Source organism: Tremella mesenterica (assembly GCF_000271645.1).
Source record: "Tremella mesenterica DSM 1558 unplaced genomic scaffold TREMEscaffold_2, whole genome shotgun sequence".
NCBI classification, from domain to species: Eukaryota; Fungi; Basidiomycota; class Tremellomycetes; order Tremellales; family Tremellaceae; genus Tremella; species Tremella mesenterica.
The window spans coordinates 1,577,871-1,605,640 of record NW_006711226.1 but is presented as its reverse complement, the minus strand read 5'-3'; the positions used below and the strand labels follow the sequence as shown (position 1 = coordinate 1,605,640).

General features: G+C 46.9%; 10 protein-coding genes across 10 annotated transcripts; 5 read left to right on the top strand and 5 right to left on the bottom strand.

Moving 5' to 3' along the window:
* Positions 1–13: 13 nt before the first annotated feature.
* On the top strand, positions 14–2,086 carry TREMEDRAFT_42828 (uncharacterized protein; the record flags this gene model as incomplete). The annotated part of the gene is made up of 4 exons (XM_007002497.1): positions 14–190; positions 343–613; positions 850–1,172; positions 1,452–2,086. 4 exons carry the CDS (start codon positions 14–16, stop codon positions 2,043–2,045), a joined length of 1,365 nt encoding a protein of 454 aa, XP_007002559.1. The 3' UTR covers positions 2,046–2,086.
* Positions 2,087–2,168: 82 nt separating this feature from the next.
* TREMEDRAFT_71166 (uncharacterized protein) lies at positions 2,169–4,215 on the bottom strand (the record flags this gene model as incomplete). The annotated part of the gene is made up of 6 exons (XM_007003025.1): positions 2,169–2,187; positions 2,235–2,363; positions 2,500–2,859; positions 3,194–3,375; positions 3,669–3,751; positions 4,092–4,215. 6 exons carry the CDS (start codon positions 4,213–4,215, stop codon positions 2,169–2,171), a joined length of 897 nt encoding a protein of 298 aa, XP_007003087.1.
* A 2,417-nt stretch (positions 4,216–6,632) lies between these two features.
* TREMEDRAFT_42822 (uncharacterized protein) lies at positions 6,633–9,893 on the bottom strand. The gene is made up of 10 exons (XM_007002496.1): positions 9,650–9,893; positions 9,235–9,534; positions 9,043–9,114; positions 8,818–8,998; positions 8,690–8,770; positions 8,487–8,645; positions 8,208–8,438; positions 6,949–8,045; positions 6,806–6,898; positions 6,633–6,759 (listed from the first exon to the last, which is right to left on the bottom strand). Exons 1-8 carry the CDS (start codon positions 9,820–9,822, stop codon positions 7,755–7,757), a joined length of 1,488 nt encoding a protein of 495 aa, XP_007002558.1. The 5' UTR covers positions 9,823–9,893; the 3' UTR covers positions 6,633–6,759; positions 6,806–6,898; positions 6,949–7,754.
* A 111-nt stretch (positions 9,894–10,004) lies between these two features.
* Positions 10,005–12,048, top strand: TREMEDRAFT_37815 (uncharacterized protein). Its single transcript, XM_007002432.1, has 8 exons — positions 10,005–10,129; positions 10,178–10,302; positions 10,350–10,396; positions 10,609–10,835; positions 11,109–11,252; positions 11,491–11,604; positions 11,665–11,760; positions 11,933–12,048. Exons 1-8 carry the CDS (start codon positions 10,097–10,099, stop codon positions 11,987–11,989), a joined length of 843 nt encoding a protein of 280 aa, XP_007002494.1. The 5' UTR covers positions 10,005–10,096; the 3' UTR covers positions 11,990–12,048.
* On the bottom strand, positions 12,045–14,377 carry TREMEDRAFT_73304 (uncharacterized protein). The gene is made up of 5 exons (XM_007003067.1): positions 14,078–14,377; positions 13,624–14,029; positions 13,420–13,570; positions 12,820–13,369; positions 12,045–12,639 (listed from the first exon to the last, which is right to left on the bottom strand). The coding sequence occupies exons 1-5, from the start codon at positions 14,339–14,341 to the stop codon at positions 12,337–12,339; spliced, it is 1,674 nt and encodes a 557-aa protein (XP_007003129.1). The 5' UTR covers positions 14,342–14,377; the 3' UTR covers positions 12,045–12,336.
* Positions 14,378–16,087: 1,710 nt separating this feature from the next.
* On the top strand, positions 16,088–19,632 carry TREMEDRAFT_67767 (uncharacterized protein; the record flags this gene model as incomplete). Its single annotated transcript, XM_007002948.1, has 10 exons — positions 16,088–16,258; positions 16,306–16,446; positions 16,530–16,752; positions 16,797–16,855; positions 16,907–17,046; positions 17,093–18,087; positions 18,133–19,017; positions 19,134–19,255; positions 19,368–19,521; positions 19,571–19,632. 10 exons carry the CDS (start codon positions 16,088–16,090, stop codon positions 19,630–19,632), a joined length of 2,952 nt encoding a protein of 983 aa, XP_007003010.1.
* A 558-nt stretch (positions 19,633–20,190) lies between these two features.
* Positions 20,191–21,240, bottom strand: TREMEDRAFT_60368 (uncharacterized protein; the record flags this gene model as incomplete). Its single annotated transcript, XM_007002734.1, has 5 exons — positions 20,191–20,271; positions 20,543–20,740; positions 20,946–21,028; positions 21,101–21,170; positions 21,211–21,240. The coding sequence occupies 5 exons, from the start codon at positions 21,238–21,240 to the stop codon at positions 20,191–20,193; spliced, it is 462 nt and encodes a 153-aa protein (XP_007002796.1).
* Positions 21,241–21,545: 305 nt separating this feature from the next.
* Positions 21,546–22,909, top strand: TREMEDRAFT_67766 (uncharacterized protein; the record flags this gene model as incomplete). Its single annotated transcript, XM_007002947.1, has 5 exons — positions 21,546–21,674; positions 21,728–21,836; positions 21,878–22,011; positions 22,100–22,201; positions 22,244–22,909. The coding sequence occupies 5 exons, from the start codon at positions 21,546–21,548 to the stop codon at positions 22,907–22,909; spliced, it is 1,140 nt and encodes a 379-aa protein (XP_007003009.1).
* A 193-nt stretch (positions 22,910–23,102) lies between these two features.
* On the bottom strand, positions 23,103–24,289 carry TREMEDRAFT_60366 (uncharacterized protein; the record flags this gene model as incomplete). Its single annotated transcript, XM_007002733.1, has 6 exons — positions 23,103–23,144; positions 23,189–23,239; positions 23,334–23,450; positions 23,511–23,660; positions 24,168–24,190; positions 24,229–24,289. 6 exons carry the CDS (start codon positions 24,287–24,289, stop codon positions 23,103–23,105), a joined length of 444 nt encoding a protein of 147 aa, XP_007002795.1.
* Positions 24,290–24,846: 557 nt separating this feature from the next.
* TREMEDRAFT_60365 (uncharacterized protein) lies at positions 24,847–25,531 on the top strand (the record flags this gene model as incomplete). The annotated part of the gene is made up of 2 exons (XM_007002732.1): positions 24,847–25,050; positions 25,100–25,531. 2 exons carry the CDS (start codon positions 24,847–24,849, stop codon positions 25,529–25,531), a joined length of 636 nt encoding a protein of 211 aa, XP_007002794.1.
* Between the last annotated feature and the right edge of the window lie 2,239 nt (positions 25,532–27,770).

Here is a 27,770-nt window from a genome sequence, read left to right as displayed (position 1 = left end):
TATCGCAACCATCATGTCATCCAGCAGCCCGACTAGTACAGCGGAAACGATAGCCATAGCCGCTCGACGTGCGTTCGAGGAATCTCAACTTGTCGATGAGAAGGAACGCGATGTGGCTTTAACTGCCATTCAAGAGGTTTTGACTCGACACAAGGATGAAGTCCTGACTGCTAATAAGAAAGATATGGAGGTGGGTTTCGAGCTCCATTGATATATATTACCATCTAATACATATCGCATCCTACCCATACTTGACCGTCTTTGAAGTGGGTCAACCCGGTCTGATGTATGGTGCAAATGCGTGAATCATGCAATACGGGAGAGATTTAGAGCTGACAAAAGGCCGCTCAAGCTTTGGCGGAAGAAAGAAAACTATCTTCATCCCTCGTCTCCCGTCTTGATCTCTCCCGTCCGGGTAAATACGAAGCTATGATTCGAGGTGTTTCCGATGTGGCCGCTTTACCAGCTCCGACTGGTATTGTGACTTTTGCTAAAGAGCTCGGACCTGGTTTAGAACTTCATCGTGTTACTTGTCCTATTGGAGTATTATTGGTTATATTCGAGGCGAGACCTGAGGTGGTGGTTAATATAGCTGCTTTAGCTATAAAATCTGGTAAGTGGTCAATTCCACTCTCCCTAATCCTAAGCCCCTTAAATACTGTCCGTGTCCCTGTCTTAACTCATTTCGAGACAGAGATTGGTGGAATGATTATGTGTTCGTACAGGCGCAAGCACTTGAGGAGGAAGAGAGAGAGGGTGGTTGAAAGTCGTCATGAAACGAGACGAGACGATCATACATGATGGAGAAGGATGTGAAATCACTAGAAAGATTACTTTGCTGACCCCAAGGCAACGCAGCTATTTTAAAAGGTGGTAAAGAATCATTAAACACTTCCACCATACTCTCATCTTTAATCTCTACCGCATTATCAAAAACTTCCATCCCATCTACATTCGTACAATCCGTTTCTACCCGATCTGAAATTTCTTCTCTTTTAGCTCAAGATAAATATATAGATTTGGTCATGCCTCGAGGTGGAAATGCTTTGGTGAGTAGTATAAAGAATAGTACTAGGATACCTGTCATGGGTCATGCGGATGGGATCTGCGCTGTTTATTTGGATGAAACTGCTGTGGAGGAGAAAGCTATCAGGGTGGTTGTAGAGTCTAAGGTGGGTTTGGAAATTTACTATATCTCCTTCATCTTTTCTCATGCTCTCTCTCTCTCTCTCTGTGTGTGTGTGTGTGTTTCGTCCTTTCACTTTTCTCTTCCTATATCCATTTTTCTCGAGGATGATCCTACTCTTTGATCTCGTCACTCCACTCCACGTATGATGAAACTGGTGGAATGCTTGTCCCTTGTGAGAATATCGGCAGCGAGGGATTGTGCTTTGTAAAATGTTAGCACGTGGAAAATGGAGCTGGGAACAAAAATGGTTGCTAAGTGACAGATCGACTACATGGCAGCTTGTAATTCCGCCGAAACACTTCTTCTTCATCCCTCATCCCTTTCAACCATTTGGCCAAAAGTAGCTTTAGCACTCATATCACATTCCATAACACTTAAATGTGATCCTCAATCCCTTTCTGCCCTATCTTCAATATCCTCTTCATCTACATTAATCAAACCTTCCATTCCAGAAGATTACACCACGGAATTTTTAGGTCCAACAATAGCGATCGCCGTCGTACCTTCAATTCATGCAGCTATACAACATATAAACCAACATTCTTCACATCATACAGATTCCATAGTAACTGAATCTTTTGAAAATATGTCAATTTGGTGTAAAGGATTAGATTCTGCGAATTGTTTCATCAATGCTTCTACCAGGTTTGCAGATGGGACAAGATATGGATTAGGTACTGAAGTAGGTATAAGTACTGGTAAAACTCATGCTAGAGGTCCTGTTGGATTAGATGGTTTGGTTATTTATAAATATATTCTAAGAAGTGTTAATGATGGTGGGAATATAATTGCCGATTTCGAAAAAGGAAGTAAAGGATATACTCATATAGATATACCGAAAGTTATTCCTTTTTGAACGTGGATAGGATATGAATGTCATGCAAGAAGATACAATATGCATCATTGGCTATTCACTGAGATCTTTCCGATATGATCTTTGATTACCTGCCAACTGTATAATCCTTAGTTGACCAAAGGTTTACTTTGCGTAACGATCACTGGACGTGAGTTTCAGTCCATGGAACTAACTGCAATTCGGACTGACCTTTTCATGGCTGCTCGACGATCAAGCATGGCTTCCGCTAATCGACCCTCTTCACGAGCCTTCTTCAAATCTTTTCTATCTCTATCACTGACAACATGTCTCCCTCCTCCCCAAGCTTGATAATCCCGACTGAGCATTAGTCACCTTCCCATTTGTCCGTCTAACTCGCGAAACATCCATGAGCCCAGACTCATCCCACTACTCCCATACTGCACACTGATGCGACATGACGATAATTGTAAAATTTTGAGTGGAACCGACTTACTTTTTCCTCATTTCATCTTCTACACTCCCAGGTGCGGGACCAGTACTTAACAATCTCTTCGAACTCCTCCCTTCTCCTTTGGCCTCCGCAGCTGCTACCTTTGCCTTCAATACGAACTCCCTCTGACATTTAATGTGCAACTGCGCGTCTTCTGGAGTATCGGCGTCACCACGCAATTCGGGTTTCTTACCCAAACCTGAGGCAGAAGAGACGGAGATGTATTTTTCGTTATGTGTTTGAAGACTGAGACTGGGGAAGGTGTGGGTGGTATTTAGAGAAGGTATGAAAGCTTCGAGTGGACCTCGGGAAGGGGTGTTGGCTGTTAAAGTGCCGGAAGGTGTAGCGGTGAGGAAAGTGCCTCTGAGTATTAGCACCTATCACCTATCATTTTGGAAACTCCCTCTTCTCCTTTAACCCCTTTCCTCTCACTACTCGTCTTTGGTGCTACTCCACATACGTTATACATGTGGCTGTCGTCTCATGTCGACCGCGCAGACTGATGGCATTTACTTGATCAAGCTGAAAAAGATTGTGTGTCTGGGTGGAGTGTAGTCAATCAGGGTCAGGCGGGAGATAAGGACGAATGTACGTGTAATTGAGCTTGAATTAACATGAAGGTGCATGGGTTTCTGAGATACAATGGAAATACCAGAGAAGAGAGTTGTAAAGAAAGAGAGAAATTGTCCCCACTCACGTACTACTTCTCAAAGAAATTACCCCCTCACTTCCCGATAAACGAGAAATGACCCAAACATGATTAACATCAGTCGGTTCTACAGCAGCGAGTATCTCGGCAGAAGTCAAATCGGCCGCTCCTTCAGGTGCGTCAGGTAAATCGATCGGTGCGGCGTAAACTTTTTGTCTTTGGGGGTCCCACTGTGGGTAAGAACATATCACAAACTCATAATATAGATACCAGATAGATCCCATCATCTTTCGGAGCAAAGTAATCATTGGATTATAGAGAAAAGACGTGGGGTGGGGTAAGGCTCAACATGGGTTCAGTAAGAAGAGAAATAGTGGGCTCTTGATGATGTGATGTCTGCCGACGTATGTATTCGAAGAAGCTGAGACGAAAGATTTTTGCGAAATCTCAGAGAAGAGAAGCGGCAAGTGGTCAGATACGAAGGTAAGAAAGAAAAGATAGGATGAGGTGTGAAAAGACTTACAGCAAGACATGTGAGTGGATCAGAAGGTAAAAGTATGAAAGAAGGTCCAGAAATCTCCATGATATCCTCTGGAAATACCCATCCTGTTTTATCAATACACCACTTTCTCATTACCAATCTAGCTCAGTGATATAGAAGAAGTCGTATATGAGAACTGTAGTACCGCCAAATCTGAGGGCAGAGGTGTGGATCCGGTTGTGAAGAATTATTGACCTTCGAATGAAGTAATGTTTTGTGGGAGGAAGTGACAGAGGCAAAGTGGTTGATAAAGAAAAGAACTGAGGAAGAAGGTGTTATGAGAGGGAAGAAAGGGGGAGAAGAAGAAGACGTCAAGAGTGGAGGGACGTAGAGTGAAATATAAGAAAAGGGAGTGAGTGATAAGGACAGATGGGAACGAGAGAGGAAAGAATCATCATCACCCACCTCTAGGATCTCCAGCTGCTAAAGCTGCTAGTTCATCACCTTCGTCCCTCTCATGATGTGTTCTTTTCTTCTTCTTTACTTTTTCACCTTTGAACTTTAGTTTTGTAGATACGATAGCTGGCATTGTTTCCGTGGAAAAGGTGAATCAAAGTCAATTTGCTAAGACGGCAGAGTGAAAGTGTGTTGTCGCATCATGCCATGTTCCACTTGATTTCCCAATGTGGCGATTTCCACCGGACATACTTTTGCATCTGTCTAAGGTACTCTGCTAATGGCCATGCTAATACCATTGGTACTGTATGTTCTTTGTAGGGCAATTCGGAATGATCAAAGCACTGTATCCGTGAGTTGTCACACATGATATGATCGGATTTCTGCATAACCCCACGTATAATCTCGAACCATTACTATTACACGTAAATACACAACGACCATATCCCCTTCCTCCCCTCAACCTTCCTTCTTGTCCTGCTTCATTCCCTCATCCACTGGTGTACCGGGCAAAGGCGTCGGGACAGATTTGAACTTTGGTGCTCTCCTAGGTTGAGGACTGATTATAGTAGAAACCGAAGTGCCCGCCGGAGGAGTAGGTTGACGTGATGGTGGTTGTAATCCCATAGGACCTGGCACCCTTTGAGAAGGTGTCGTACTTGGTGCTCGTAACACTCCCGGTTGACCGCCTGTCGTGGTTCCTGTGGCTAGACGACGACGAGAACGTTCCATCAACAAAGCTTCCGATAAAGCCGTAGCTGGTTTGGAAGGTGTTGGACTCGGGACTGAAGTCGTCCCCGTGGAGCCGAGAAGACGGGGAGGAACGGCCGAGGCTATGGCTGCTGGAGCAGAGGCGGTGGATTCGGGTGAGATCATGGCGTGCAGTGCATTACCAGAAGTGTTACGACTGGGCGGCTTGGATTGGATCGAAGGATCAGATATGGGCAGAGGATTCTCGGACATATTGCTAGATGATAGGTCGATGCCGGATGAAGCCCTAGGAGGGGACAGATCGTCAGACCCAACGACTATGATGGGCGCCTCGGTCGTACCCGTTGCAGCTTGTGCGATAGGTTGAGTAGAAGGTGGAGGTTGGGCTTGAGTAAGTTCTGGTGCATTCCTTGCTCGACCAGGTTGTGAGATGGCTCGTTTGCTCATCGAAAACTTGGGCATCGTCGGGAGTTTCGGTAGAGCCACCCGACGTACAGGAGGAGGAACCTCCAAACCCACATCCGCAGAAGGAGGAAGAGGTGTGGAAGCAGCCGCAGCCCTATCTCTTTCCAAAGCAGCTTGACGAGCAGCCAACATCGCCTCTTGAGGTACGAAAGCGGAAGCTTCACTACGAGGAACACCATGTTCGTCATATTCGTCGTAAATCTCCTCTCCGATCAACTCCTCCAACACATCTTCCAAGGTGATGATACCCAACGGTGGACCTTCTAACCCTTCGAAAAACTTGTCGACTACTTCAGCAGGAAGCTCAGCGTCGGCAGGTACGTTTTGTTCCAACTGAGTGAGTTTGGCGGCCGAGGCAAGACTGCGTTTCCGTTTCTCCGCCTCGGCCTTGACTTGTGCCGCCTCGGTCGGTTTGAGTGTTTCTCCCTTTTCACTCTTGGGCGACGATTGAGATTTACTTCGAGATTTCTTTCTCTTCTTTTTCTCAGCCTTCTCAACATCGGTATCAGAATCGCTTCCGCTAGTGTCGCCGTTATCCGAATCAGAAGTGGTACTTCCTTTTCCATGATGAGAAATTTCGGCGACTTTGCGCATCAGACGTTGTCTCAATCCACCAGCGGCAGCAGTCATGACCGACTCTGCATCTTCTTCATTCTCCACCCGACGAGCGCGACGTGATACGATAGCCATGTGGGAGCGACCTTCTTGGAAGACGTTGAGCATGTTCGTCAAAGGCTCATCGTATGGGACTGAAGGAATGGCGTTTATAGGGATCGATGCGAGAGGTGTAGCGTCTTCTGGGTCGAGCAGAACACAACTCTTGACCAACAAACTGCCAATGACTTTTTTGACCATTTTCTTTTTTGCGGGTCCAATGGTAGGTGCAGAGAGGTTGATATCGGGAACTTCGACCATTTGATATACTGGAATACGAGAGTGACCTGAACGGACCACGTGTCCGAGTGTTTCGTAGTCTAGTTTGGCTTCGACTGGTAACATGAACACCCTGTCGATGGGAGTCATGGCCTCCTTCACTGTCTTCTGGGCGAGATCAAGAGCACCTTGCGCCATGGTGACAGTATCTAAATCGAGATCACCGCCACCAGCTCCTCCCGCAGCGTGAATCTTGATGAGCTCACGAAGTTCAGAGCGGCGGTAGATGATACCGTGATGTGCGCCGAGAATAAATTCGAGCAGCTTCGCCACGGGCCATGCGATGGGGAAGGCGATCCACATGAGGATACGGACAGGCCAGGCCATCCTGGCTCCGATAAGAAGACCGAAGCGGGAACAGATAGATTGCGGGATGATCTCAGCGAAGCTCCAACGTCAGCTGTAAAGTCTGATTCCATTTGGCAGTACTCACATGACGACAAGGACGGTACTGAGTGCTACGGCGGCGATTCCGCCTCCAATGACACCATCCATGACCACCGGTAGGGCCTCATTGACGATCATATTGCCCAAGATGAGCGTCGTGAGCAACAAATGAGAGTCCTTTCTGAACGAATCAGCTAACTCCGTGGTGGCTCCTGCAGACGACTCACCGGACAGGTAGAATACGTTTGGCATAATCTTGTTGTTTGGGCGTCCCACTGATGCTCAATACTTGCAATTGAGTTGGGTCGACCGAGAAGTACCTTTGACATCAGTCAATTACTCAAGCAGCCTCGCGGATTGATAAACTCACCCAAGAGTCAATCCAGCAAATACACCAGACAGAGCGACGAGTACGGGAATCATACAGGCCTCTACGATACCCGTAGTGTCGAGCTTCCGCTTCACCATCACCATATTGGAGGCAAGATCGTGCCCTGTCACATTTTGTATGGTATTGAAGGCATACTTGAACAGAAAACCTATGGCGGATAGAATGGGCGTATGTCGTAGATTGCTATTGATGTCTGGGGGAGAAGTGAAGGGATCGACGTTGAAGTCGACATGATGAGCGGCGGCAGGTGGGGCGAAGGCTAGAAAGATCACAAGACAAAGGAAGGGAGTGAAGAATGTTCTGGTGTGATTGATGGATGTAGTGACACCCTTCAGTGATGTCTTAGGCTGGTGAGAAGTGTCGAGGTTTTCGACAGACTTTGAAGGTAGTGAAGCTCTGTGATGGCTTACGGTGTTAACATGATACTTGGAACGACCGAAGGGTCGTATATTGGGCGGTGGAGGTTCAGAAGGGTTATCTTCGTTCATTTAAGGTGGAAGAGTAGATAAAGAGTGCTGTGAGGCGTAATTTAGAGTGGTGAAATGAGTGATGTGATAGTATAAAGGTGAACGAACACAGAGTTTGCACCTGGGTGAAAAGGTTGAAGAGAGAGAGAGGAGTTGTGATGACGATGGTTGTGTGTGATCCGCACCGCATGCGTGGCATCGACGGACATCGCCGCCTATCCGCCTCCGAGATCGGAAACGCCAAGACTCTTTTCACAGCCGCCGGCCGCCGGTCAGTCACCTGCTTCTGCTACAAGTCAAGTTATGGCCGTCATAGCGCTATGGGCCCCCTCGGATTTCCCCTTTCCCAACCAATCGCCAACCCCACTTCTCTTCTCCCACTGTCCATGCACCTTGGTCTTCGTCGGCATCATCAATTCGCAAATTGAAGAACGGTGCGACACTGATCTTCACCACCCCCTTGAACATATCCCCCAACAAAGGTTGAAGTCTCTGTCCGGTTTGGTGGAAATCGGGTGAGGCGTTGTATTCCAGAAGCGTAATCCGGGGAATCGGCAAGTCTCCGTTATCGGAGTGGGGAAACGACATTAGAAGATCCACACCGAAGATCTGATGCTCAGCTAATTTCCCATCATCAACCATTTGCAAGGTGGGGTATCAAAAGCATACCGCCTGAGTGCCTCCAAGAGTGGGGCAATAGGACTATCTTTCGCAAGTGTACACAGACCGTCGGGGCGTGTGGGTGTGGGCGAGGGCGAGAAAAGAACATACCTCGAAAGCGTTCGGTATCAACTGTAAGCCGAAAGATCCGCATTCTGCCCCGGCTTTGACGCTCTCCCCAATGACCTCCCCCACTTGGCAGAATGTATCTTCCAACCAAGATTGTGTGATCCTGCCTCTGGACCGGTACTTCGAGTCATATGACAGGGCATCCAGACCTTCCAATTCCCAGAAGAGCTTGACCAGCTCTTCAGGAGGAGCAGGAGCCCCCCAAGCGTCAGTCTGATATCAGCAAAGGCAATGTTTTTCGAAGAGAAGTTGGGAACATACTTGAAGACATGTGTTCGTTAGATGAGGCCTCAAGTCTAGTTCTTGCCCTTGCCTGGATGAAGGTAGGGTGTATGGAGAACCAGAGAATAGCGCTAGCATAGTGCGAGATAGATGGACGGTATAGCTACCTGTTACGAGGACATATGCTCGGAGGTGAAACTATCATTAACTGGTAACGTATACCATATGCGCAAGCAACTCACCTTGTGCCCTACAGCATCGGACGACAGTGGTTGATGAGCCAGTTGAGAGATATCGAACAAGATGGGATCAGGGATGTATTCCTAATTCACTTTCAACATTTTCCTCCTGCTACGAGAAACGAGCTCACCTGAATGACGAAATGCCTTAATTGGGAGGTTGATACACCTGTACCTGTAGCTTCTTCCTCTATTTGAGTTTCAGCTATCTTAGCTGCCAGCCGATCCAGTTCTTCGTCTTCCACACCATCCCCATCCTCATCAAGATCACTCTCAGTCTCGTCATCCTCGAAACCTTCAAAGATAGCACGTCTGAGTATGAGCTCAACTCAAAGCGAGGAGTCGAGTATACTCACAATTCCTCTTCCGTCGAAAATAACCTGATTCCCTGTGCACGATCCGCGAATCCAGGTTTCAAGATCCACCATCTGTCATCAGTGTCTGTTCTTCTCCCTCGGCTCATATATCATGCCAACTCCTTCAATTGGCTTTCGCTCTATTTATAGGCAATCGGTTGAGGGTCTTGTGGGAGCAGAAGGACCACTCACTTCTTCTCTACTCCCTCTGAAACACAATTCTTCTCCATTTCCTCTCTCAACTCCCCTAATTCATCCACCAACATCTCATCCAGCTCATCGGCGAACTGTAACTCCGCCACCCAACCTCTAGGTGTCGCATCCTCCAACACGCTCCTCCGCCCTCGATATCGACATTTCACGAGATATTCTTCGATCGTCTTGTGAAGTTGATGTTTCCTTATAAGAGCCTTGCGGTAGATGTAGGAGGATATGAGGTGTGTTCTCGGGTGAGAATGAGGGGTGGTAAAAGAGAGTAGGTCATAATCTGCCCTAAGGTACTTAGCTTTCTGTTCAAGGGAGTCAGGACAGCCAAGTACGGCCATTAAAACGATATTGCGTGACTAGTTGCGATCCGGAAGGCAATGGTACGAGGGGGTTGACTCACCATTGAAGCTCTGGCGGGTCGTCTTCGTCAGGAGGAACCAGAGATAGTTTGAGAGATGGGATCAGAGCGACGAGAGCTTTGATGATGAGTGTTTGAGTGTAGGGAGAGGGGAAGGAAACGAAAGCGTTGAGTGGCTTGTTGGATGGACCTGGGGAGTCGTCCATGATGGTCATGCTTCCGTATTTCCCCTTGCTCACGCTCTCTCTCTATCCAGTATCTGACTGCGTCCGTGGGCTTGTCGGACCTCTCAAGAATACGGTTGCTGTGACAACGAGCCGGGATGTGGGGGGCGACGAAACTTCATATGGAGCCCCACATTCGTGTCCCCCGACCCGCATTCGACGGAATGAACGCTCTATCCATCAACCACATCAGCATACATACCTGACTAGAACTCGAACTCTGACATATCCAGCCTGATCATACGACGATAAGTATCTATCTATAATGCCGGACTTCACTCTCACATCCACAATCAAGGTTCGCCATCCCCTATAATCGTGATAACTCGATAAACTGATGGACCAGATGTTGGACGGAAGGTCCATACCCATATTTGGTCTGGGGGTGTACGAAATGTCCGATCAGGAGACTTATGATGCTTGTCTTTGGGCATTAGAGATGGGATATAGACATATAGATACGGCTGAATGGTAGGCTCCCGTCCAACCTGACTATATATCAAAGACTGATGAAGAAGGTATGAAAATGAAGTGTCTGTGGGGAAAGCCGTAGCTGCTTTTTGCAGTGAGTTTCGTTTCTTCTTCCCTATCATTGGACATCCTTCCCTTCCTTCTTGGCTCCCTTGTCTCGCTACTTCACAGGGGCTTTCTACTATCACCTGAGGTGCTCTAGTGCCTTAGTGTCGCATAAATCTCGAATTCTTTTCGAGAAGTAGCAAGACCATCTTGATGACTATTCGATAGTATCAAGGAATGGATATTGAACTGATCAACCAGAGAAATCAGGAATATCAAGAGAAGAAATCTTTATAACTTCTAAATTGAAAAATAATCGTACTTACTCTTCCGCCTTGAAAGATCTTCGAGCATCTCTGAAAAGATCTAATCTGGATTATTTCGATTTATATCTTATGCATTCACCCATCGGTGGTCCGTCCGTGAGGAAAGAAATTTGGTCAGCTTTGATCGATGCTCAGAAAGAGGGCTTGGTGAGAAGTATAGGTGTGAGTTATCAAAACATCTCTCTTTCTCCCTCCCTTTCCAAACAAAAGACACATTACATATACCACTTTATAATTCACTTTTCATCCGTCTGTCCTCAATCAATACTCGTCGACTGGATCGAAAATGAATACTCGTTGGAGATTCTTGATTTGTGAATGTATTCAAGTCACTTCATTCTTTTCATATCCATTCTCCTTGGAGTGTGTCGAAACATCAACATCGCGAGAGGGCTGATCAATGATTCAGTATGTATAGATGGAAATTGATGATAGGTATCAAATTTCGGTGTTAGACATATACAAGAAATTATCGACCAAAATGTTCCTTTACCAACTATCAACCAAATTGATTTACATCCATTCATGCGACATCCCGATATAGTCAAGATCTGTGAAGCGAATGGGATCGTACTTGAGGTAAACTAATTCCTCCAATTCATACTCTTCATATTCATCGTTCAAATCCTTGCCCTACTCTGTCTCGCTCTGTCACTCTTTCACTTAGAGATGCTTCCCGTCGCAAGTTACTCTTTCACTTCGACATTCTTTCAGTTGCAAGTCGCATACTAAAAGTGTACTGGACTCGTTCTTTTCCGAATGATCTACACTGGAATTCTGGTTCAAGGTGTGAACGAAGAGTTGAGCTTATATACAGGCTTGGGCACCTTTAGCAAGAGGATATAAATTCTCACATCCTTCCGTGATTAAAATTTCCAAGAAACATGATAAATCACCTGCTCAAATATTACTTCGTTGGGGGATACAACATGTCAGTTAAATTTTCCCAAGGGTAGACAAATGGTTGAACAACAAAACTGAGATAATATAGAATCATGTGGTTATACCTAAATCCGTATCGAAAGAAAGAATTCAAGCAAATTCTGAAATCTTTGATTTTTCACTTTCAGAAGAAGATATGAATGAAGTGAGTGTTCATCTTTTTTCTGGGTATCCGTCTTCGTCTCGACAAAGACGGATACATGCACTATTGTCAACATGATGGGTCGTACTATACATATGGATGATAGTCGACACGATGGGTCACAGTTCAGATGGAGGGCAATGAACAGAATAATGAGTTGGATGGCTAACGACAGCTCGACGGATTGGATGAATACCTAGTCACTGATTGGGATGTCGTTGATACTCCTTAAGATCAATTTGATCACGGATGAGATGAAACGAAGACGTTTTGTATATAATGATATGCAGCTGCAGGACGTGAACATACATACAAAGATTTCATCATGTATACAACCAACACAGGCCCTATCGTCATGTACACAACAAGTTTTGATCCGTCAGAGACAAAGTGATATTTGCAAACCAAAACCTCACTTCGTCGACTTTATGACTTTGTGACTATGTTTCCGGAAGATGTCGATGAATTGAAAGAACCGTAAAAAGGAACAAGAATGGAAAGTAGAGTGATGAAGAATTTTAGGTAAAGATGAGGAATTGTTGTGCTTGACATTCGACGAGCAGCTTGAACACACGAAACCTAAACTGTCGCTTCTTGTCTTCTAGAAGGACGTATAGTACTATCCGTCACATCTGACCTTCTTGACCTTCTCTCTTCACCATCCGAATCACGAAACAAAGGGGTGGTTTCGTCTGTTCCGTTTCCACGCCTGAGACGGGATATAGAACGCCATGCTTGGGTTCGAAGAGATGTAAGACGGGATAAGAGGGTAGGACGTTCGAGGATGGGATCGAAATTGGGATCGGTAGAGACGGGGGTGAGACGACTTCCTTGCATTTCGGATCCAGGAGGTATGGTGACGTCTGCTCTGCAGGTTGGGCACTGAGAGTCAGTTTACCTAAGACTTCATGTCCATGACGAAGCCTAAATAGAAGCATAAACACACAATTGGAGGGAGCAACGATCGTGCGTCTGGTCAGGTGCGAGATGAGGCAGACGTAGAGAGACGACATAGTAAAGGAAGAATTCAGAGAGAGGCCCGAGAGACGAAAGAGGACGTACCAGCTTTCTCCATTTGAGTAACCATTCATCACATTCATTCTTATGAAACACATGTCCACAAGGTAAAATCCTAACCACATCTCCTTTTTCAAATTGATCCATACAAATAGCACATTCATCTTTTGAAAAATATTTCTTTGCATGACTTTTATGTCGATGTTTTCGACCTGGTTTAGAAGTAGACGGTTGCATATCTAATGGTCCAACTTGATCCTCCATCTCTATATTGTGATTCTGCAAGGGTGATTCGTCCGCGGATAAAATACGAACCGGAGGAGAGAGATCAGGATTAGTTGAGGAAGGTGATGATGAGGGAATTAAGGGATGTTGAATTGGTGAAAGTGGAGATGAAGGTGAAGATGATGATGATGAATCTTTTTCCCATACGATATCAGGTGACCAAATACGTTCAGGAAGAGATAAGACGAGTAAAGGAGGAGCACGATCAGCTTCACGTTGACGTGCGACACGTACACGGTGAATGGCGATAGTAATGAGTAGGAAAGTTGAGGGGAGTAAAAGTGCAAAGGAGAGTAGACTGCTCAGAGCGCTTTCGCGATCAGCCAAATTATTCGTGTTGAAGTCAAAATTTGGACTCACCTTCCCTCGTCTGAACCTTCGCTTATCTCAATCCATAAACCCTTACCCTCTGACCGACCCGAGTTGGTCCCATTTGACAGTAAATCCCGGAATAGGAGAAAGCTCGCTCGGCTAACAAAAACCGAAGGAATGTAAATTCCCATAGTATCTTCTAATATAATCAATTTCTAAGGTATAAGTTGTGGAAGGAAAAGATGAACATACCTGGTGAAAACATTGTGATCAAATTCTCTCTCATCCTACCCTCCTCATCGGTCTCCCCTAATCTAGCCACTGAATCTCCTACAACTACACCCGCCGCACCCCTCTCCTGTGCCGCTCTTACTTTGGTGGCGAAATCGCATCCTCCCCTTTCCACAAATGCAACTTTGAAGGGTTTTTTAGGCTTCTCAAATCTGATAGGAGGCCATATCGGCGAGACGCAAGCCAATCCTGGATCTTGTGATTTGAATGTATGTGATGATGTATCTATCTCCGGAGGACCGGGACGTGGATCTGGGAAGGAGTCGAATGCTTCTAAAATACCAGAGAGTGGTAACGTGGTAGGTGGCACGAGATGAGAAGGGAATGCCGAAGGTCGGTGTGGTAATGTTAGGTTCTCATGATCCATCTTGATAATCAGTGGAATCGAAAAGAGAAAGAGGAATTTGAGACTGACATAGATTGATATGGCACCTTCACCACCGATGGATAACCAACGTGTCATCCATCCTCCATTAGACTCTTGTCGTTGTTCAAGTTTACGTAGCAAGCGTAAAGATACCCATTGGTAGAGTGAGACAGGTCTATGAGTGTCGATGAAAGGATGTCGAACTGGGAGACCATCGATGGGGGTTGGGAAGATGGAGAGAGGAGATGCATGGGTGGGAATTGAGAGTGTATGAAGGAGGATTAGGGCCAGAGTGGCCAAGTGTCTAGTCATGGCTGTCAACGACGACTCTTTGATCGTTGATGTTGTTGACAAGACAGGTTAGAGAAGCAGGATGAAGAGAGTGGTGGTGGTGGGAAAGGACGGACAAACGGCGTCATCATCCAGCTGGCGCGCCCAGAGAAAAACTTGACCTATAACCGGTCATTGTGCATTGCCATGTGTGGCCCATACAAAGTCATTGAAAGCGCTTTTTGCATGGGATGAAACGATAGATCGATAGAATGCTATCAATGTCCGGACAAACCCTATCAGTCATCGATCGGAATAGAAGAAAAGGAAGAGTCAGAATCCATGCACTGCACTCGATTCACCCCTTCCCAACTCGCTCGGATGCAGATGCCTGCCGGCTGCCACTGCCACCACCTACCTCTCAACCGCACAATCATAGCGCATTCATGCTTACTCTATCCTAGTAAACTCCCTAATAAGCTCGGACCATACTGGGCTTCTTTGGTCTTTGTCTTGTGTCTTGGTCAGCCTGAATCCTGAGAGATGATTGATCTCTTGATCCGGTCTGAAAAAGATCTGAGAGTATACACACACACACACGACCCCCTTATACCTCCGTTGCACGCGTATCAGAACGTTGTCCGCCCTTGGGAAAAGAAACTTGAGATGCATAAAGAATGGTGTGACAACGCGTCAAAGACGGTCTATCTTTCCAATTCGATAAGTAGCACTCGCTCTTGTACTTGTAGCATTGTACCAAGTGCGATTTGGTCCGATAGCGCCATCTCGGGTCAAAGTCAACCTAAAACTCTTAATAGGCGTCGCGTCAAAGCGACGTAATCCCTGGTCGATCCCAGTAGTAATCTGGCTCAAAACGGCGACTACCTTATCCCCCCACCGCCACGGCAAAAATCTCTACGTCGTACAGCACATTCTATCTCTTCCATCTTTTGATATCTGTGTATAAACATCGTCGTCTCAGTCATCAAACAATCGGCACAACTGCGACGGCGGTAAAGTACGCATCGCCGCTCTCGCCACCCTTCTAGATAAAGTCGCAGTGTGATACAATAGTGAGCGATTGCAATTCATTATTCGATCGACCCGTGACCCACTACTGTACCTTATCCCTTCACAACCATCAACACCGCACCTCCTTCTCCTCCACATCTACCCCATCTCTTTACGTCTCACATCTTCCTTTTCTTAGATCTTTCCCCATCTTCCCTTCCATCAGCCCGTGATCGGTGGATTTCCTGCTTGTGACCGCAGCGCATCACATAAGAAATACCAGACCGGTCACTATCGATTGCGCCACCATCCTCACCTTTACGTCCCCCTTGTCCCTTACTTGCATCTTTTATCCTTCCCTTCCATTCTTCACTTCAAGTGTTATCTACCACCTGTACGAACTGTACATCGGATCAACGCAGAGGTGCAGATCGACGGCTCGACGGGCTCTCCTTTGAGCGGCTTCGCCCATCAACACCAAGTACGACCACCCCTTCTTCTCCAGTCATCTTAGGGTGGCTCGACCCAAAGGGGGCCCCCACTCCAACGAGCCAACCAACCGCTTTCTCGTTGGTCACAACGGAAAGAGAAGGACGGGCCCTCCTTCCCTCGTTCATCTCTTTTCTTATTCTTCACTCTTCACTCCATCGCCTGACCATCCTCGCCTCCGTCACCATCTACTCATAGCATTTACTCAGGGGCCGTGAGGCCTTCCGGCCTTCCGAGACCGCACCATTCCAGGTCAGATCTCTCACTTATCCCTCCAATTCACCCATCATGCCGCCAGATACGCAAGCGCGGGGCGGGTCCTCCAAGGACAGAGATAGAGGTGACAAGGAACGCCATCATCACCACCACCGTCACTTCAAGGATAAGGTAGGCGAGTATCACATCGGCGCGGAGATCGGAAAAGGTAGCTTCGCGACTGTCTACAAGGGGTATCACATGGCAGGTCTTTCATCTGCCTGTCAAACTAAAAGCTGACCGGTCTTCAGAAAACCAAGCAGCCATTTGCCATCAAGGCTGTCGATAGACAGAAACTCCACAGCCCCAAGCTGACTGACAATCTCATGAGCGAGATCAATATCCTGAAAATGCTTCATCATAGGAACATCGTCGCTCTAGAAGATTGCTACGTAAGCCAATCAACCACTCTACCTCCCTTGTATATTCAGGTGGTTGTATGAAGTCGGTTAAGCTGACGAGCTGATAGAATCAGAAGAGTGACACGCACGTCTATCTTGTCATGGAGTATTGCACGGGTTCAGATCTCTCCCTGTATCTAAAGAAGAGGGGTCGAATTCCTACTCTAGACTTTGTCCCTCGACCAGGCAGCTGGTTACCGACGGCGAACGCCAGCGAAGATGGCAAAATCTTTTGGCCTCATCCTCCGACCGGTGCCCTTGACGAACGGATAACACGATCTTTTGCTGGGCAGATAGGTAAGTAGACTCTGGCCTGGCACGGCAAGGCTGACGTCACGTAGCTCAGGCACTCAAATTCCTTCGTCAACATCACTTGATCCATCGAGATCTTAAGCCCCAAGTAAGTCACTAAGGCTGGCAAGTGAGCAAATCATAGCGCTGACGAAATCAGAACTTGCTCCTAGCTCCTGCCTCTGCAGCTGATTTAGCTGAAGGTCATCCGTATGGCGTACCAGTCCTTAAGGTGGCAGACTTTGGCTTCGCACGATTTCTTCCTGCCGCCACCATGGCTGACACTTTATGTGGGTCACCGTGAGTTACCTCATTCCCCTCAGTTGGTCATTTGCTAAAATTCCAGCCTGTATATGGCTCCTGAAATCCTTCGTTATGAGAAATACGATGCCAAAGCCGATCTGTGGTCTGTCGGTGCCATCTTGTACGAAGTTTGTGTGGGCCGGCCACCTTTCAAAGCTGTCAATTATGGGGAGCTTCTAAAGAAAGTTGAGCAGGGAAATGATCGCATTAGATTCCCGGACGAAGCTCGGAACCTGACTGGAGACACCGATTCACTCCCCCCTGGTGGTCTTCCCGTGTCGGACGACATCAAATCACTCATACGTCAACTACTCAAACGCAATCCCGTCGAGAGGATGAGCTTTGACGACTTTTTCGCTTGCAGTGTTTGGGAAGGGTATATGACGGACAATGAAGAAGAGACAATGAGTTTTGACGCCTCAACCGACAGCTCAGCGGTCAATTTCGAGTCTGAATCGAGTGGTTCAAGGATCAGAGAAATGGCAGACAGTGGCGAGAGGTCGCAAGAGGGATCCAAACCTTTTATCGGACCTCAACAGCTTTTCAGCGAGGAAGCGCTAGGACTTCAACCCGCAGTCGTCCCCGGTCAGAATCTGACTACATCACCTGTTGAAGCTTCGCCCTCGACTATGCAACCATGTCAAAGCTTCCGCCCCATTCGAAGAACAGAGCCCAAATACTACCTGAGCGATGAGGTACCCACTCCAGAGGTCAGTACGATCAAACCCCCTGCAGCATCCTCGACAACGACTGTCAGAGCTGATCCTCGTCCGATATCATCGATCTCTCGGCGACCGTCGATTCGTGACGCTGGTAGTGTCGAAGAACCTCCGCTCGTCACCCCGACGTCAGCCACTCTTACCGGTGGCGTTTTTGCCCGTCAAGCGCGTATTTCTGGAGCAGGAACACAGGCGATGACCGTGGCAACTAGACCTCGGCATACGACTGGAAAAGAAGAGTTGGACATGGAGGACTCTGTCGATAAAGATTATGTCGTTGTTGAGAAGCAAACGGTGGAAATCAATGCATTGGCCGATGGTTGGTCATCTCATTGCCTGCTCGGACGGTTGCTGACCCTCTCAGAATTAGACCAAGTGGTCAAAAAGCCGAGCTTCACTGCTATAACCCGCCGGCCCAGTTCCAGAACAAGTGTCGTGACGCGTCCCATCTCCGCCTTCAAGCCATCAAGCTCGAGCCCCACCACCCCAAATACCCTTGCGCCAATGTCTTACTCACCCCCATTCGCCCTTGAGGGTACTCCGCCATTCGCTATTCGCCCAGGAACCAGCCTCCCGACTGCAGCGCGCAAATCTTCGTCTTCAGCTCTAAGCCGTCCTTCCTCCATTCCGCACGCTCTGAACATCCTCCCACCGCCATTACAGGCCTACGCCGCTGAAGTCAGTCACAGATTCTCTACCTCTCCTGGCTCTTTACAAACCGGCGCTCTAGCTCGCGCACTGACCAACACCGCCATCCGACTCATTGGTACGGGTGCCAATACAGCCGCGACCGTGATCGCTCGCGCTGCTTCCAGACGTCGTCCCAATATCGTTCGTGTATCCGGGGACATCGACGCTGCAGAGGACGCCGTGCTTCGATCCGCAGAGGGAGTGGCTCGCAAGGCATATGCTCTGTTCGAACTTGCAGATGCTCGACTAGTCATGTGGCAACAACTAGCAAGACCTGCGACTCCCACTCCAGTAGGCGCTGGTACGATCACCTCAGGACCATTCATGCAAGTTAGTACTCCCCCATTTGCCGCTTCACCGAGGCGAAAGTCGAGCTCTAGTAGTCTAGGATCCGAGGTTATGATGTTGCGTCAGCAAGAAGCAGCAGCAGGAGATGCTGTGGTCTTGTACTGCAAAGCTCTGGCGTTCATTGTCAAAGGGACCAATGAGATACAAGCTTATTGGGAGTCTCGGGCCAGTGCATATGGAAATTACACTGCTAGTGTTGAGCTCAACGAGAGTAAGTGTTTCCGTATCCTACTCTGATTTGTCTTCTCTCCAAGGAGATGCCAGGATAATATCGGGAAGCCTGTTCACTTGGGCATTGGCATCATTTGAAAAGTGGCTGATCAATAGTGGTTCAATGGCTTCGTACCCGGTTTAACGAATGTTTCGAGAAAGCCGAATGGGCCAAAGCGCGTTGCGCAGAGGACCTACCATACATCGATCGACTGGTACACGACAAAGCCCGAGAGGTGGTGAGCATTTTCCTCTCTTTCCACCCATCACTCGTTTCAATGTATTCGCTTCGACTCCAAATCTATCAGTCAGCCGCGTGATGCGATGGTTTGTCCAGTGATTGACGTGCAGTCCCGCGTCGCTGCAATAGCAGAGATGCAAGGAGAATACTCCGCGGCCGAAGTGGGTTACGAAACATCGCTCTGGCTCTTGCAAGCTCTGTTGGATGATGTCATGTATGATCCTGGCAAGATTCGGGATGAAGATAAATTAGGTATCGAGAAACGTGAGTCATCCACTACATTCGTCGAGTGCGTAGCACAGCTGATAGCTAGTCATCTATCCAATCAAGCTTCGTCTAGAAACACTTCGGAAGAAGATGGCTGAAGCGAGATGAACGCTCGAGTCATTCAATCCTACCGTTTTACGGTCATCCAATCGTCTGTGCAGTAACACTCTATTTCTTCTGGACTTTTCTACTTCAAATTAGGAGTCTTCAATCTCACTGGCGAGACACGATCGCGTCAGCTCATTTTTTCGAACTTTGGCTTGCCCTGCACATATCTTCAGCCAATTCGATTCGCCTCGCTTCATCTCATTCCATCATCATCACCCTCTCCCACATGTACGTAACGACCACTCCGCCAGGTTCCCTCCCTGTTATCTTTGTAACAAATCGTATTCCCTCACACATCGCTCACCGTCTATCCGTCCATCCATCGACATATCAACATATCACCAATTTCACTTCGAATCAATTCTGCCATGCTCTGTACTGTTGTTTCCATAAACCCCCTCCAGCCCCCGCCGGCCGAGGTCTGTTGTCATGCTCTATCCTATGGCTGTGTACAAGATGTTCTTTTCAGATTCAATCGTTCAATTCTGTTATTCTGTTTTCGGTTCTGATTCGTTGTATTGCCCCTCTGTTAGGTAGATTAGATGCATGCGGATTTGTTCAAGAATGATCTTTTGATGGAAGTGATTCTAATCGTTCTCTCTCTGCTTCTTTCTTCTTCTGCGCGAGAACTTTGCGTTGCTGTGGGTCAGAAAATCCTTTTCCACCTCTTCCCCTTGTTCCATATCCTCTACAACCAGCCCATTCGGACACTGTCTTTTTACTCCATGACTAGTCCAAGGACCATTTTTGATGTTATCTTTCCAGAGACGCCACGTCTTTTAGCATCGGGGCCATCAAATCATCCGGTGGGCCCACGACCGCAGTATCCGATTCCTTATCCTCCACGTTGGTACATACTCATTGAAGGATTCGGAGGGAATGATAACCTGAGAATAAAATGACGACTTACCCTCTGCCGTCTCCCCATACCTCTCTTCCCCTCAGAAGTCAAGATCACATCGGTATATGTCTCCCTACGTTTCTTCGCGGTCGCTTCGGCTCTAGCTTTCTCTCGTTTCTTATCTCGTTTTCGCATACGGGGGGCCATGGAGGATTTAAGTAAAGAAGAATATGTGGAGAGGAATGAAAGGAGAGAAGAGGGAGGTATCTGAAAGATCAACTTGCTTCCAATACATATCCTCTGTCTAATTTTCCAAGAATGTACCTTGCCAAGTCCGAGTCGCATAAACCCTCAAGAAGATACCTCAAACCAGATGTATAATAGATGTAATTGTTCAGTATGGATGATGTATGTCTTTCTACTAAGATGAAGATGAGGAACACAGATTTAGAAGTCAAAAAAGATGACTTACTCGTGTGGAAAACTTGGTTTGACCATGGGTACATCTCAACAAAACTTCATAACCCTCTTCTTGATCCATAGAATCGAAAATATCTTACACTCAGCATTCCACTCGTCCATTCCTCCAGTATTTGAGAAGAACATAGAATCATAACTATGACTTACATCGTTTATGTGTCAACCAGATGGTTTCAGTGGAAGAAGAGGTGAAACATTCTTCGAGACGAGAACGAAACTGCTTGTCAGAGCTCGTTTTATGAGGTGTAGGAACGTACTTCTTGTGGTGTCAAAGTTTCGCGGGGCATGTCCGAATTTCTAAGAATTCTGACCTTTCACTGATTTCAGAGCTGTATGTCGAGGTGAGAGGACAAGTATGGGTATCGTATGATAAGAGGTGAAGTGTATTCAGTAACTTGGTGAGAGAGGAGAGTTTGGGAAGAGAAATTTGCTTCCGTCTCGATCGTCTGCTGCCAACTGGTGGTGAATAAGGATGGTTTGCCGATGAGAATGAGTCTTACTTGTTACATCGTTGATTCTATATTGCTAAGCTTACCACATGAGAGGTTTCGAACCGTCAAGTGGTTCGTGCGACTATTGAGATTGAGAGGACATGTCGTCGTCTGAACCTCTCTTTCCTCGGGTGTCAGAACCAGACCCTTCTCGACCTTCCCTCTTCGAACTATTAGCACAAGACCAACTTCGTGATCTCCTTCACCCTGTCGTCCGATATGTTCTAACCGTTTGTTTTTACCCTTTTCTCACTATACAAACAGTTCCAGAACTGACGGTCAGTACTTTACTCAACGATATCCTCGTTATTTTCTTCGCGCTTTAAATCATCATGAAGAAGTCTTTGCTCTCCTTTTGCTCATAGTGGAGAGACATCATTTATCAAAACATAGTCAGTTGAACATTCCGTGGAGCCATATAGCTGACTTGTAGATGCTTCAATCAGTGAACATTTCTATCAGTTGAGATTATCATCTGTCGGCGAAACGACTCCACGACTTGATAGAATAGCTCCTAAGAGAAACATCTTGTCAAGGAAACAACGATGGGGATTGTTAGTCTTTCTCGTGAGTTGTGATCCTATCGCTATGTAATTTCAGTCTGAGAAACATCCTGAACGAGACTATCGAACAAGATTAGTAGCTGATCGTACAGGTGGGTCTACCTTACATACGAGCCAGGTTACAAGATCATTTCGAGCAACTCAGTGGATCGACAGATCCGGAAACTCCTACTCGCCCTCAACCCCTCACGAAGGTGAGTCAACTTTATCCATGAAGGAAGGTAGCTGATACTCAGATACAACATACTTTCAAACTCCTCTATCCGTATATGAATATCAGCCTCGACCTCCTTTTCCTCTCATACGACGTTGCATACATGTTTGACAAAACGTCTTATTACCGACCTTGGCATCGTTGGCTTGGTGTCAAAGTCCGGCGTATCACACCCGATGATATCACGAGTGGCCAATCGAGTAATTGGATCCCACCTTTACTACCTACTCTACTTCTCGCTCTGAAAGCTGCCGAATGGTGGTATTCCCCTTCTTCACCCAGAACGTCCAGAACGACAAAAGACGATGTGGCTTCTCGCCATGCTAGTATCTTACCTCCTAGACCACTTCCAATCCTTCCTTCCTCAGGTTTGCTTCCCACTCCTCCACCTTCTCCTCCTGCATCACCAAGACGACAAGATGTCGCCAGCGTATCGAAGCAAAGGTATATGATTGGGGAAGAGGAATATGGTACATGTCCAATATGTAATAAGAAGTGGCAGAATCCAGCTGTTTTACCTAGTGGCTGGGTCGTTTGCTGGCGTTGCGGTTGGGATGCTATAGAAGGGATTGGAGATGAGGAGGAAGAGAGTGATGATGGAGAGGTCGTGAGTCGAAGAAAAAGAGGTAGATGTCCTATTACGGGTATGATGGTACGATCCAGTGAATTACGGCGTGTGTTAGTATGATCATCAACATTCATCTGGTGAGTATCAAAAGTGGTGATTCACCGAAGGAGATCAGTCAGACTGATTGTGATATAGATGCATCAGTCATGGTGATCCACATAAATCGGAACTATACGAGTTACGCTCATTAATTAACAACATGATCGTACAATCGTCAAACCCAAGAAATCGAAATGAACCGTCGACGGAGAAGTTAAGGAGAATGAGGGAGGGTTTCTGTTCGTCGGAAAGTGACCTTCGAGTGAGCTCGGTCTTTGTTAGTGATGATTGTATGCTTACCTTCCAGTCTTCACCGTCATCGTCGAGATGGCGCACAGCGATGACTTCAAACTATCGATCAGCGGTATGTCCTACACCAAGTGACTACTTGGATTCGGTCACCATCGTGGAGGGAGGAGTGAAGAGAAGATGTCAAGACACTCACTCTCGGATCAACTTGCATAGCTCTGACTAACTCGGCAGTCTCAGCGGACGAAGTGGTGAGGTCCAGAGAACCAAGTCGAACGTTACCCGCGGCCCACAGATGGATGTGGGTGGAAGTCTGATTATCAATAACTTATCTCAACTTCGTCGTTGATCAGGTACGAAGAGGAAAACTTACGGACTGAGCTACCAAACGGTCGAGCAGATCCTCGGCAGTACGCGATCCGGTTGAGGCGGCAGAGGAAAGTGATGTGGTCGAAGACATAGAGTAAGATCTCATAGTCTTGGGTACGACCGGGTCTTCGAGGATGGTGTATAATTGAGAGGGCTGCATGTTTTTAGTCGATTAGATGTATCTGTCAAATTCGATCGTTTAGTGGCGAGTGGACAATTCAATGATCAGTAAGACGAACATGATGTTGCTTATATCTCTATTCTCAACCCTTGATAGATAGACACAACGTGCAACTCCTCACCCTCCCCGGACCCTTGTCCGTATAACATCGGAGCCGATGAATGACTCCACACCTCAAGATCCAACATCATCTCCCTCTGTTCTCTCTTCACAGGCCTTATCGTCCGATTCGAGGACACGTTTGAGGGATGTGTCTCAGGCACAAATAGTCTTGAGTAACTGGTAAATTAGGCCGTGGTCCCCGGATTAGGGCGATGCTGAGCAGGTCCCATCCTCCACTCTCCACCCTCCGCCCTCAGCTTTCAGCGTTCGGTATTCAACTGCGTGTGAATAAAAGTAAGTAAGGTTGATCAACCGGACATGAAAATGTAGGGGAGAGGGAAAGATTCGCATTTTTTTGGTCGATCATACATCACGCACATTGAAGGGGGTTTGTTTGTAACCTAAGATGTAAAATCCTCGTGATGATGGCATCACTCACCCTCGGATTCTTCCACGTCCGATCCGGTCGCTCGAGAGTTTCTCTCTCTCGTTTTGTCCATTATGGCTTGCTTCCGAGATATATACAACGTAAGCGGCCGAAAGGCCGGAGTACGATGCTATGAAGGTTCCTCGTGTCATTCAAGTGACTTTGGTGGTGATAGATAGACGATGGGAAGAAAGTGAGTTGGAGGTGCAAATGTCAGAAGTGGCAGATGTTGTTGATCGTACCGCCACCACGAGTCGTATGTAGATTACCGAGAAACTCCGCGAGATCAAACTCGGGACATCTCTCTCTCTTTTATGTATCCTCTCTCGTCTCACCAACCAACAGATGTGGCTAGGACTGAAAGTGGCAATGTGGCAGTGTGGCATTTTCGAAGATGGCAGAGCCCGACAGGTCTAGACATTCGTGACGCAATATGGAGCTCTTGATATCGGAGCACATCAAGGAACATGTGGAGCTACTAGAGAAAGTATTTGATGGTACCTTCAATTTAGACCATGGGAACTGATGGTGTCACGGAAACCACGCCGTAGAAGTCGGAGCTAACGACAAAAGTCGATCTACTTGCGTTCATCGCTTGACTTGACCGTTTAAGGACGACATCTGCAAGTCATGTATCTCACTTGCTGGTGTCAAACGGCCCCCTTATCTACGGGTGGGGTCCCAGTAGTTGAAAAGCGGTCCATGGGTCTCTATATTTGCAGCCCGGGGGAAGATCCGGTCAAAGGTCGTGATCCGTGTCGCGATCGCTTGCTAGAGAAGACCGATGACATCGTCGTATGCGTCATAGAGAGAAAGCTGTACGCTGTGTTCTATGTGAGAGGTAGAGGTGATTCTTTCTTTCTAGAGGTGATGATTTTGGTAGGTTTATCCATTGTTCAACACAGGAATTTGGAGTAGAAGATGGTCCAAGTTCGGTGCAAACTCGAACTCCGATCCAGAGAAAGGAAAGTCGACTATTCAATCGTCTTCTCCGTTCGCTGGCCATGCCTCAAATACGCTCCTTCTTCCCTTTCCTTTCCCACCACAGTTGTGTCTTTGGAGCATTTCCACTATAGTTTATCAAGAGATGGATACTCCAAGCGTTGATTTAGAGCAGCAAAGGGACACCGTAGCTCCTTCTTCTCTCCTCTCCTGGATGGCTGGATGGGCAAGCAGGGCCAGAATCATGGCGCGATCCAACGGACCCCCTGGCCCGGAATATGTTCCTCTGGTTGATCCCTCCGAGCGTAATGAAGAGGGGACTGATGATACCAATACTGAGCTGCCATCCCTGTTAACGCTTATAATTAGATGATAATACAGAGGGGAAAAAGAGCATGCATCAATTCTACATGTCTCTATACTTATCACATTCCACTCACACGCATAAAACCAGAGACGATCGAATAAAGTTCAGAGGATAAGTTGAACGGAGAAATATTCGACGGAAGGGGTAATTCTAACGGCGGTTCGGCCGTCCCGGCCCGATTCTATCGGCTAACACTCCCCCACGGGACAATGCACGACTCTGCAGTAGTCCCGGACGATTTATCGATGGCGACGGCGAGGTTTGTGATGATGTAGAAGGTAGTAATGATGAAATATTGAGTGTTATGTGTGTGGTAGTAGTGGTAGGTGAAATCGTGAAATGAATTTCTGTGGGGCCCCCCGCGGGGCTCCGCTCTGACACGTGGCTACCACTCACTACTGACGACTGACTCTTCTCTATCTTTCCTTTTACTTCATCACTTTTACCTCCAATTAACGGTATGTCCACCTTTCGTCTTTCTCCACTTCTATCTCTCATTTGTGACTCTCTGAACTTCCCTTTATCCTTTCTGCTTCTTAAAACTTCAGGTTTGCTAGTAGGATCCCGAGAATCGATGAAATTGCTTCGAGTACCAGGCTGACGATATCTATCATTAGTAGCGAAATCATCATGTCCCAAATTTCTCCTGCTGTTCTCGCGACTATCGCTACTCCCTCGGTTCCTGGACCGTCTGATCGTCCTGTCCTTAGGTTGCTCCCCAGCAATCCTCCCGACTGTAAGTTTATTACTGTTCGTCATGTCATGAACTTTATTGAGTTTGAGATCTCTCTCAGAAGGTACAATTTGAACTGGGGATCTTGAAATCGAACCTCGATAAACATTTCCTTTTGCTAGGGAACGCTCTATTGGAAGGTGGTGGTACCCATGCGAGGGTACAAGAGATCGTTGATACTGTTGACTCTCTCCACGAAAAGATCGAGGCTGTCCTCGGTGGTTATAAAGTCGCTGGTTACCAGCCCAAGTTCCCGAAATTCGTGGATTTGACGATGGAGGTTGAGTAGAACCTCCACTATGTATCATCTTATCCCTTCTCTCACTCTTCTCTTTCATCTCTCTAATGACTCTAGGTTCTACCGGTGGTTTTTGACCTATCTTCGAATTACTCACATTCTTAGGTACACCTGAAAATTTTACATTTTGGCTCACGAGAACTTTTCCTTCGGTGGGTTTCTCTGAAGTTCCTTCCACCCACACTTCTCCTTCTGGTACTACTTCTCTCTCTGGTACCACTTCGTTCTCTGTACCACCTGACAGATCTCCTAGATCCTCGAAATCAGAATAATCGTAATCGATGATTTCATCATCATCTAATGTCACGTATACTGAACCAGTGTTTTTCTTCTTCGGTGGTTCTACACGTATCGCTGACATATTCACCGAGTGTACTGGTCCACCTAAAGCTTTCGTAAGTACATCTGCTCTCTGATAGACAGTGCTGACGTATGCTAGTTCAATAACTTTATTACTGACTAGATCTCGAAGAGCATGATGTCGAATATCGATATGTTTTGTCCTCTGGTGAGTACCAGGTTTTCTCGCCAGTGATATCGATCCTTGGTTATCGCAGTTTAATGTAGTAGGATTTAGCTGATCATAGCCTATCTCCCTCAATAATCCTCTCAACCACTGAGCTTCCTTCGCTGCTTCAGCCATCGCGATGTATTCTGCTTCGACTGTCGACGACGATACTGTAGCTTGTCTTTTTGAACTCCAGGTTATCGGTGAGTTGTTCATCATGAATATCCAACCTGTAGTTGATCGTCGTGTGTCTTTACAACCTGCCCAATCGGCATCAACCCATCCTGCTAGATCGCTAGCCTCGCCACCGAGACGAATACCATGTAAACGAGTGGACCGAAGGTAGGTAATTACCATTATCCCTTCTTCCCATACTTTCTTCGTCGGTTTAGTGAGGTACCTAGCAAGGTATGAGGCGGCATATGATATGTCGGGTCGAGTACATGTGGCTAACCACTGTAGACATCCTATTAATTCTTGAAATGGTCGAATTTCACTCTCCACCTCCGACATCGATGGATTTTTCGCAGTAAGGGGTAATGGCGTTTTTCGGTCTCGATGTAAGTCGTTTTCTGGAAACTTCTGAATTATCTTATCGATATATGATGGTTGGTTTAACCATATTGTCTTTTCTTCTCTGTTCCTTGTTACCTTCATACCTAAGATAGTACTTATCTCCCCCAGGTCGGTTATTATCCACCTTTTA

Bases quoted from the DNA above. Each gene is read 5' to 3' on its own strand.
- TREMEDRAFT_42822 (XM_007002496.1), bottom strand. From the start codon at position 9,822: ATGACCATCATGGACGACTCCCCAGGTCCATCCAACAAGCCACTCAAC. The intron at 8,646-8,689 runs GTGAGTTGCTTG...AGTTAATGATAG, and splicing joins CCGATGCTGTAGGGCACAAG to TTTCACCTCCGAGCATATGT. The intron at 8,439-8,486 runs GTATGTTCCCAA...TGCTGATATCAG, and splicing joins TAACGAACACATGTCTTCAA to ACTGACGCTTGGGGGGCTCC.
- TREMEDRAFT_37815 (XM_007002432.1), top strand. From the start codon at position 10,097: ATGCCGGACTTCACTCTCACATCCACAATCAAG. The intron at 10,303-10,349 runs GTAGGCTCCCGT...CTGATGAAGAAG, and splicing joins CATATAGATACGGCTGAATG to GTATGAAAATGAAGTGTCTG. The intron at 10,397-10,608 runs GTGAGTTTCGTT...CTGATCAACCAG, and splicing joins AGCCGTAGCTGCTTTTTGCA to AGAAATCAGGAATATCAAGA.
- TREMEDRAFT_73304 (XM_007003067.1), bottom strand. From the start codon at position 14,341: ATGACTAGACACTTGGCCACTCTGGCCCTAATCCTCCTTCATACACTC. The intron at 13,571-13,623 runs GTATGTTCATCT...TGATTATATTAG, and splicing joins GATCACAATGTTTTCACCAG to AAGATACTATGGGAATTTAC. The intron at 13,370-13,419 runs GTGAGTCCAAAT...TGATCGCGAAAG, and splicing joins GAAGGTTCAGACGAGGGAAG to CGCTCTGAGCAGTCTACTCT.